This window comes from Setaria italica, chromosome VIII (assembly GCF_000263155.2).
Source record: "Setaria italica strain Yugu1 chromosome VIII, Setaria_italica_v2.0, whole genome shotgun sequence".
In the NCBI taxonomy this organism is placed as follows: domain Eukaryota; kingdom Viridiplantae; phylum Streptophyta; class Magnoliopsida; order Poales; family Poaceae; genus Setaria; species Setaria italica.
In genome coordinates, this window is record NC_028457.1 from 27,412,961 (window position 1) to 27,422,179 (window position 9,219).

Genomic DNA, 9,219 nt, shown 5'->3' on the forward strand with positions numbered 1-9,219 from the left:
AAAAAATGCCCTTGAGCGCACAGAGAAACAAATAGATTGGATTGGGGTGATTCATGGTCCAGTAGGATTTTTTTTGGGGAAAAATCGCGGATTAATTGGGTGAGGAGAATTAGACGCATAGCTGCCGGTCCTTTCTAGAAAAATAGGAGATATTCAGCCGGCTTATCAGCCACCAAACAGTGTTTTTCTCTCACAATAAATCAGCCGTTTCAGCTTTTCAGCCGGCTTATAAGCTAAAGCGAACAGGCCCTTGGGCTCTCGTGTTCTCTTTACAGGAAATTCAAAGAAACCTTGAGAGGACCATACAGTTCGCTGAGCTAATATTAATGGTAAGTATGCAGACTAATCTTTGGGGCCCCACATTTTTTGAGGCCCTGTTTTTTTTCCCGAAAGGGAAGACTGTATTAAACAGATGAGGCACACCCTGGTACAAAGATATATGACGCACACACCCCAGAATGTCCTCAACTCCATCTTCGTCGCTGGCACCTCCAGACAGTCGCCGGAGTCCGGCCATCACCTCCTTCCACCTTATCGAGGAACTCCAAAGCTTTGGTTCTGCTGCATCAGCCCATGCCGTGGCACCACAACGCTTCTATTCCGTTGAAAGAACATCAGCGATTCCGTCGACAAGAAGAAAAGAGGTACCAATCCGCCGCCGGCAACGCACACCTCGCCGGCCGGAAAGAAGCTCCGCAGCTGCCGTAGCCATTAGCAACCCGGAAGAGAATCAAACCGCAGGGAAAGATTGCCGCCTCGCCCTTTCGCAAGGAAGACACAGATAACTAGAAAACAAAACGCTAACCTCCACCGTAGGCCATGAGCAGATCTGGCGCCACCACCGTCGTCGCCATAATCAGCAGAGCCATCTTGGAGAAGCAAAGACGTCGCCGCGCCGTCAGCAACAGCATTCGACCTTATTTGCCCGCGGAGTGGCAACACGGCCACCCCCGGAGATCATTCCTCCACCCTCATCATCGACGGTGAGAAAAACGAAGACCTAGATACTAAACTACCTAGTCTATGCACAGCCGCACGTATATTCCCCAGTCCTCTTCCATCTCCGGCGCCAAACAGGCCACCGGAGACGGAAGGGACCGGCAGAATCGCTGCCGGAAACCTGTTCCGCCTCCTTTTCGCCCTTGTGCCCTGTAGCTAGGAGATAAGGACGGAAGGAGCGAGAGAGTAGACGAGATATCACTAAGCTCTTTCCTTGACTTTTTGGAGACCCTGTTTAGGTGCACAGGTCGCACGCCCCTCGGGACAGGCCTACCACGATCTGATGGTAGTTGAGTTGTTGATTGTTCATAACTTCATCAACTCGGTCATTAGTGCACACTTGGTACGGTGAGGCTATGACTTATATAGAGTTTGTTTTATAGCGCTAAACCATAGCGAGCGGCTATCTTCTCGCGGCTTCGACTAAAATTATAAGTCAACTCAAAATCTGAAACGGCTAATTTATTGTGAAAGAAAAATACTGTTTGGTGGCTGATAAGCCGGCTGATAAGCTGAAGCGAACAAAGCCCACTTATACTCCCTCTATACCAAATTATAAGTCGTTTTAGCTTTTCTATATTCATAAATCTTACTATACACTACATATATATTATGTCTAGATCTATAGTAAAAGAGATGAATCTAGAAAATTCACATGACCTATAATTTGGGACGCAAGGAGCAGGTTAGTACCAAATAACGTGTATTCTTCCCGTTGAATGATACCTCATTTTAGTTTTGTTTATTGTAGGTGTATTATATTTTTTATAGACTTCATCAACACTAGATAAGTTTGATTTAGAACAAAACTAGACCAAATATGAATTGGATAAATTAGAGCAAATATGGATTGGTCAAATTTAGAGCAAAATTAGAACTATAATTTAGATCAAATATACTAAGAGAGTAAAAGATTTTCAAGGATCTCAAGACTAGAATTGATAAAATATAGATTGGATAAATTAAAAAATTTGTGTAAATCAAACTGAAATCATTTTTAATTAAAACAAAAATACTTACAGCTTATACAAATTTCATTTATTCAAAAAATGATATTTTGATCTTTTTAATTCAAAAGACCATTTAAATTTAAAATTTTATCAAATATTGTTATATGATGATGCATTATATTGAACTCCTTGCCGCAATTTGCAATAACTTGCAAGGTGGCCTATCTAATCTAATATATGCTTCGAAGCTTGATCTTTTGTAATCTACATATATTGCGCATTGTATATGGGGTGGTAATGCCGTAATGATAGGACAACCATAATGTTCTAAACTACTCACGACAACTGACGGTGAAACCAACATAGTTATATATCTATGTAAAGGATTATTAAAACATTTGTGATTATGGAAGTAAGACGAAGAAAGAATAAAAAAGAGCATGAATACCGAACATTAATAGCAAGAAGCAGTGAATGACTACAGGAGCATTTCTCACAAAGTTTACGTGAAAATGGCATATACAGGGGGTGTTTGGTTCTTCGTAACCTCCTAAAATTCCTGTCACATCAAATGTTTAGATACTTTATTAAACATAGACTAATTTACAAAACTAATTGCACAGATGGAGGCTAATTTGCGAGACGAATCTATTAAATCTAATTAATCCATAATTTGACAATGTGATGCTACAATAAACATGTGCTAATTATAGATTAATTAGGCTTAATAGATTCATTCGCGAATTAGCCTCCGTCTGTGTAATTAGTTTTATAATTAGCTCATGTTTAGTTCTCCTAATTAGCCTCCGAATATTTGATGTGATATAAATTTTAGTCCGGACTAAAGATCCAAACATCCCGTAGTAGGCAATTAATGTACAACCGTTTTCGTATTTATGATACCATTTCTAACCTTTTTGAATTTTAGGAAAATGTAGAAAAAATATTATAAACCCACTTTACAGTAAAATTGTAACTACAACTTAATAGTTCATTTCACAAATATAGGAAAATCCCAATTTGTTGATCATCGTGTTTACAGGAAAATCACCTCAGGTGAGAAGTGAAAAAAAAAATAATGGGAAGGTATTCGAGACCAACGGCAACGACCGGCCTGCCGGGGTTGGTCGGTGGAGTGATGGAATCGTGGAGACCAACGGTAGCGCTGTGGCGCAGGTGCGCATGCACGGTCGGCCGTTCCAATCCAACGGCCGGGCTTCGAGCTGAGGCTACCACCGCCCGGCGCCCCTACCGAGACTGGCACGTACTCGTACCGTGTCGTCTTCCAGCCGCTTCCAGCCCGGGAGGGCGGCCACGCCGGCGCGTCCCCGGCCCGCCGCGTGTCCCGGCGTCCCGACACGTCCCGCTGCCTCCCGCGCCACCTCGCTCCCGCCGGTTCCAGACGCTTCTTCTCCGCCAGCATAAAAGCCGCTCCTCCACACTTCTTTCACTCAGAAGCATCTGCGCTCGTAGCCAGCCATCCTTCCGTTCCATCGTCACAAGCAAACCACACTCTCGCTCAGACGCGAACACGCGCCGCCATGTCCATGGCATCCCGAGCCGCCTCCGGCCTCCGCGCGGCGGCGCTGCAGAGCTACCGCCGCCCCGCCGTCCTCCAGTCCCGCTCGGCCGCCACGGCGACCGCCGCGCACCCCGGCGGCGCGAAGGCCGGCAGCAAGCTGCCCCGCGGCGACTACGTGCCGGTGTACGTGGCGCTGGGCCTGATCGCGCTGTCGGTGACGCTGGGGCTGAGCACCGCGCGGCAGCAGCTGGCGCACGCGCCCAACGTCCGGGTCGACAAGAAGAAGCGCGAGACGGTGCCCGAGGTGGCGGCGCCCGACCTGGCGCTCGACGAGGGCGAGCGCTTCGTCGGGAACTCGCTCTTCCGCAAGGTCGCCCACGTGCAGGACGACCGCAGCCTCGCCGCCGGCGTCGCCGACCCCGTCGCCGAGTACCCGTACGTCCTGCTGCTGCTGCCATAGGAATTGATTTCTCGACAACTTAGGGGGTGTTAGGGGTGTTTTGGATACTGTCAATTAATTTAAAATTTAGAACCTGCGATGTTTGGCTAATATAATTAGGGATGTTTGGCTAATATAGTTAAATATAGTAATACCTATTAAATGTAGGTTAATTACAAAACTAATTGCACAGTCTAATTATTTTGAGATAAATATTTTAATCTAATTAGTCCATGATTTTAATTACAAAACTAATTGCACAGTCTAATTTGTGAGATAAATATTTTAATCTAATTAGTCCATGATTTGAAAATGGTGCTACATTAACTATTAGCTTATTTGCTAATGATGGATTAATCATAATTTGCTTACCATCTAATTAGGTTTAATAGATGGATTAATTAATGGATTAATTAGGTTTAATAGATGGATTAATTAATGGATTAATTAATGGATTAATTAGGTTTAATAATTAATCATAATTTGCTTACCATCTAATAAGGTTTAATAAGGTTTAATAGATGGATTAATTAATGGATTAATTAGGTTTAATAGATTCGTCTCTGTGTTTTTTTCGATTCCGATTTTTTTCGATTCGTCTCACGAATTCTGTGTTCGGCTGTGATTTTTTTCTACTGATTTAATAGTGTCTAATAGTGTTCTCACGTTCTTTGAGAGAATAAGCCGGGCTGATCAGCCACCTAAAAAGGGCAGCTGTTTGCCGAACAGCTATGATACTGCTAAAGTAGCACCTAGCGTCCAAACAAAACACCCACTTACTAAGGAGCTAATTTCTGATCGCTTTGATTGCTGATGATGGAATGTGCAGGACGAAGAAGGCTGTGACGCTCAAGGACGTGGGCGTGGAGACGCCGGGCATCGAGCAGAGCAGGGAGGGCATAATCGACAGGATCTTCAAGAAGAACCACGCTTAATTGACGAGCGAGAGTGTCGACTTTACTTCCTGCTTTCATTTAGAGTCTAGTTTGGAGTCGAATCGGCTGTACTTTTAAAGGTCGATGTGCCACCTGATGTACATAGTCGAGAACACTCTGGTTTCTCAAAAGAAATAATGAAACGTCTGCAACATGGTCCCACATAAAGAAATCTTCGTCACGGAGCTTCCGGGGATGGATGAGATGAGATTGAGGACGATGGCGCTGTCATATCAGTAGTAAACCATATGTACATCCAGGACCGTCTCGATGTGTATATAAGGGGTGGTTTGGGATAGGTTTAACACCGATGTGGATGTTTGATACTAATTGTTTAATATCTGTCAGATCCGAATTACTAATGGTTTAATACCTGTCACATCGATGTCACATCGGGATGTCTGATACTAATTATACTAATTAGGTAATTATAAAACTAATTGCATAGAGTTTAATTCTAATTAGGTAATTATAAAACTAATTGCATAGAGTTTAACACCTGTCACAAACTAATTGCATAGAGTTTAATTCTAATTAGGTAATTATAAAACTAATTGCATAGAGTTTAACACCTGTCACATCCGAATACTAATTCCGGATGTTTTACTAATTTCTGTCACATCCGATGTAATTGTTACTAATTTCGGGATGTTTGATACTAATTGTTTAACACCTGTCACATCCATGTAATTGTTACTAATTTCGGATGTTTGATACTAATTATTTAACACCTGTCGCATCCGATGTAATTGTCACATCCGATGTAATTGCACAAAATTACATCATATGGAGCAGGACAGCTGATTACAAAACTAATAACTAATTACAAAACTAATAACTAATTACAAAACTAATAACTAATTGCATTAATAACTAATTGCATAGATGGAGTATAATTTAACACCTGTCACATCCGATGTAATTGTTACTAATTTCGGATGTTTGATACTAATTGTTTAACACCTGTCACATCCGATGTAATTGTCACATCCGATGTAATTGCACATATGGAGCAGGACAGCTGATTACAAAACTAATAACTAATTACAAAACTAATAACTAATTGCATTAATAACTAATTGCATAGATGGAGTATAATTTGCGGACGAATTATCATGATAGCTAATTACAAAACTAATTGTACAGATGGAGTATAATTCGCATTAATAACTAATTGCATAGATGGAGTATAATTCGCGGACGAATTATCATGACAGCTAATTACAAAACTAATTGCACAGATGGAGTATAATTCGCGAGACAAATCTATTATTAAGCCTAATTTAGTCCATGATTTGACAATGTGGTACTACAGTAACCATTTGCTAATATGATGGATTAATTAGGCTTAATAGATTCGTAGGCTTAATAGATTCGTCTCGCGAATTAGCACAAGCTCAGTAACCATTTGCTAATGATGGATTAATTAGGCTTAATAGATTCGTAGGCTTAATAGATTCGTCTCGCGAATTAGCACAAGGTTCTGCAATTAGTTTTATATAATTAGCTCATGTTTAGTTTTCCTAATTAGCGTCCGAACATCCGATATGATACTGTTAAAGTTTAGCACCTCGTATCCAAACAGCCTCTAAAGCTAAGCTAGTGCTCCCTTCGGGGGCACATAATTTCTCAGAGTTTGGGGGTGTTTGGACGAGTTTGGGGTGTACATAATTTCTCAGAGTTTGGGGGTGTTTGGACGAGTTTGGGGTGTTTGGATCCTTTTAGCAGCTCGGATGTTTGCTAAACATTGACCGTTTAGCAGCATGTTTGACCTAATTAGGCAATCGATCCTACCTTAATTAGGTTTATTAAATCGGATGTTTATCCTACCTTAATTAGGTTTATTAAATCGGATGTTTATCCTAAATATGCCTTATTAGGCCTATTTCCTATTAAATAAATATAGGCTAATTGGATACTAATTGGGTCGCTAATTCCAAAACTAATTGGATACTAATTAGGCCTATTAAATATAGGTTATTAAATATAGGTTAATTATAAAACTAATTGCACCTATGGAGTTTAATTTGCACATATGGAGTTTAATTTACATGCTAATTATAAAACTAATTGAGAGTTTAATTTGTTTACAAAACTAATTGTATGTGATTTGGATCCTAATTAAGTCTATTAAATATAGGTTAATTACAAAACTAATTGGATACTAATTAGGCCTAGGCTAATTACAAAACTAGTATTCAATTAGGCCTATTAAATATAGGCTAATTACAAAACTAATTGCACAGATGGAGTCTAATTCGCTTACAGGAGTCTAATTCGCGAGACGAATCTATGCTTAATTAGTCCATGATTTGACACCACAAAACTAATTGCACAGATGGAGTCTAATTCGCTTACCAAACTAATTGCATAGATGGAATCTAATTCGCGAGACGAATCTATGCCTAATTAGTCCATGATTTGGCAATGTGGCACTATAGTAACCATTTACTAATGATGGATTAATTAGGAGTAACCATTGCTAATGATGGATTAATTAGGCTTAATAGATTCGACTCGCGAATTAGCAAGGGGTTCTACAATTAATGGATTAATTAGGCATAATAGATTCGTCTCGCGAAGTAGCCAGGGGTTCTGCAATTAGTTTTATAATTAGCTCATGTTTAGTTCTCCTAATTAGCATCCGAACATCCGATGTGACACTACTAAAGTTTAGCACATAGTATCCAAACACCTCCGATGTAAGCGTGTGTTTTGGCTTGGAAACAAAGTAGGAAGGGATGATCCTATCCTTATTTTTTGGTACGGGACGATCCTATTTGATGTTTGGTTGAGAAAGACGAGGTTGTCCCAGTTTTTTGTTTGGTATGAGGGATTGAGGGAATGGGATGGATGACGATTTTAACACCGTTTGGCATAATAAATGGACCCTACGTGTCATACAAGTGGATCCACTTGTCATTGCCTATTCCATATTTTTCTTTCTTTTCATCCCTCGCGAGCTCCTCTGGGCAGAGACCATAGGCGCGATCCGCCGGCTCTCGCCAGCGCCACCCCTCCGGGGTCGAACTCACCGGCGCGGAGGCCGTGGCCGCGGCCTGCCGGCACGCCGCCGCCCCCCCTCTGGGGTCGAGCTCCCCTGTGCGAAAAGTCAGCCCCCGCGCCTCACCTGGTGAGCTCACGCGCGCCGGCTGCGACGGAGCTCGCACGTGCTCATCGGCGGCTCGCCCCCGCCACCCAAAATCGCCCCCTCCGCCGGTGGCTGCCCGTTGCCCAACCTCGCACCCTTCGCCGGTGCGAACGAACGGCACGTGACGGGGGCGAAGTAGGATGCCCCCTGTGGGGGAAATATTAACGACTTCCTTATATTCCTTAAACGATGGTCATAAGGGCCCAGGCCCACCTCCAGCAACAGTGACCTCCGCCGACTTGGCCTGACCCCCGGGTCACAGGGTCAGACACGCCTGACCCCCCGAGGCCGCTCCTCATCCCAGCCGAGAGAGTTCTGCCTCGCCCGACCCCTCGTAGCAGGTCTCCGCCTCGCCCGACCCCGGGAGCAAGGGGTCGGACGCACCCGACCCCTCATCGCAAGGCTCCGTCTCGCCCGACCCCGGGCGCTAAGTGTCAGACGTATCCGGACCCACAGGACAGAGCTTCGCCTCGCCCAAAGGACGTGCGCGGACCAGCAGACGAGGGCACAGATCTTGTGGGCCCCCACCGATCTCGCCATAAATGCAACCGATGGGACGCGCATGTTCGGAATACGGCTCTGACACACGAAGAGGCGCCCGCGTTCCTCGATGTGACCCACCGAAGTTTTCAGGCGGTGCACTGCTGCCACAACTGCGCAGGGCTACAGCTGCACCGTGCTAACCCTCCCCTGTGACATTCGTCATAGGGCACTCATCGCCCATGCTGCCTAACTAAGGAGGATGTGCTGCCCAGTTTCCCACTCGGCCCGGCGGTAGGGGCATGTCAGCCGCGCTCCCCGGTCAACACGTGTGGCTACAGTGGTCGCTCGTCATCCGCGACGTGCATGGCTACGGTGGCCAGTCATCATCATCAACTCGCACGGCTACAGTGGTCGGTCGCCACGCACGTCTCGCGTGCTCGGCTACAGTGGCCGACTGTTGGGTCATCGATGGGACCCAACGGCAACCACCCCTCCTCGGTGGCCATGCTGATAGGACGCAGAAATCAGAAGGGAATGCGGCAACCCCGGTGGCTCGGCCCGTCTCCCTGTGCTTTACCTTCCTTGCTTACTTCCCTTTACTCCTGACTCGATGGTAACTCCTGTGTCCTCCTTACGCTATAAAAGGAGGACCATGGGGGCTGTGAAAGGGACGGCTCTCGAACGGAACGATCCGCCCCTGACCCGCAATCCAACCTCACGAGCATCAGTGCACGCCGACA

General features: G+C 44.5%; 1 protein-coding gene and 1 long non-coding RNA gene across 2 annotated transcripts; one reads left to right on the forward strand and one right to left on the reverse strand.

Annotated features, from left to right (window-relative positions):
• Window positions 1-297: 297 nt before the first annotated feature.
• On the reverse strand, window positions 298-1,296 carry LOC111258178. The gene is made up of 2 exons (XR_002678784.1): window positions 806-1,296; window positions 298-699 (listed from the first exon to the last, which is right to left on the reverse strand). It is a non-coding gene; the product is annotated as an uncharacterized LOC111258178 (long non-coding RNA).
• A 2,121-nt stretch (window positions 1,297-3,417) lies between these two features.
• LOC101762125 lies at window positions 3,418-5,207 on the forward strand. Its single transcript, XM_004979339.2, has 2 exons — window positions 3,418-3,906; window positions 4,740-5,207. The coding sequence occupies exons 1-2, from the start codon at window positions 3,491-3,493 to the stop codon at window positions 4,843-4,845; spliced, it is 522 nt and encodes a 173-aa protein (XP_004979396.1). The 5' UTR covers window positions 3,418-3,490; the 3' UTR covers window positions 4,846-5,207.
• Window positions 5,208-9,219: the final 4,012 nt, after the last annotated feature.